Below are 350 nucleotides of genomic sequence, written 5' to 3' on the forward strand. Positions count from 1 at the left end.
TCTTTGAGGGATCTTCTTCTCTTCCTCGTTCACTATGTTGGTCACTTGAGACATTTTTCTTTTCAGAAAATGAAGAAGAATCTTCTCCTCCTCCCTCCAGATGGCTTCTTGGGTGATTGTCCTGTCTCGGAGAAGAAGAGTCGTCTCTTAACTTGGCCGTCTCCCCTCCCTGTTGTGTCTGATCATCTCGAGTCTCGCCGTCTCCATGATGAAGTAGGGGGGAGTGCGAAGAAGCGGAGGAGGACGATAATTCATTAGAAGGGATATTCATCTTTCTTTAGCTAGAATCGAAGTCTTCTATATCAACACTGGAGAAAGAGAGATTAAGAGGAAGAGAGACTTATGATGGC

General features: G+C 45.1%; 1 protein-coding gene across 1 annotated transcript in view; it reads right to left on the reverse strand.

Moving 5' to 3' along the window:
• Nucleotides 1–16: 16 nt before the first annotated feature.
• The window catches only part of CSUI_010588 (uncharacterized protein), a 1,866-nt gene continuing 1,532 nt past the window's right edge, over nt 17–350 (reverse strand). Inside the window, exon 2 of the mRNA XM_068070691.1 lies at nt 17–350. This exon is cut by the window's right edge and continues 1 nt beyond it. Within this exon, the coding sequence (XP_067917334.1) occupies nt 298–350 (53 nt within the window). The 3' untranslated portion in view covers nt 17–297.

Source organism: Cystoisospora suis, assembly GCF_002600585.1.
Source record: "Cystoisospora suis strain Wien I chromosome Unknown contig_7827, whole genome shotgun sequence".
Taxonomy (NCBI): domain Eukaryota; phylum Apicomplexa; class Conoidasida; order Eucoccidiorida; family Sarcocystidae; genus Cystoisospora; species Cystoisospora suis.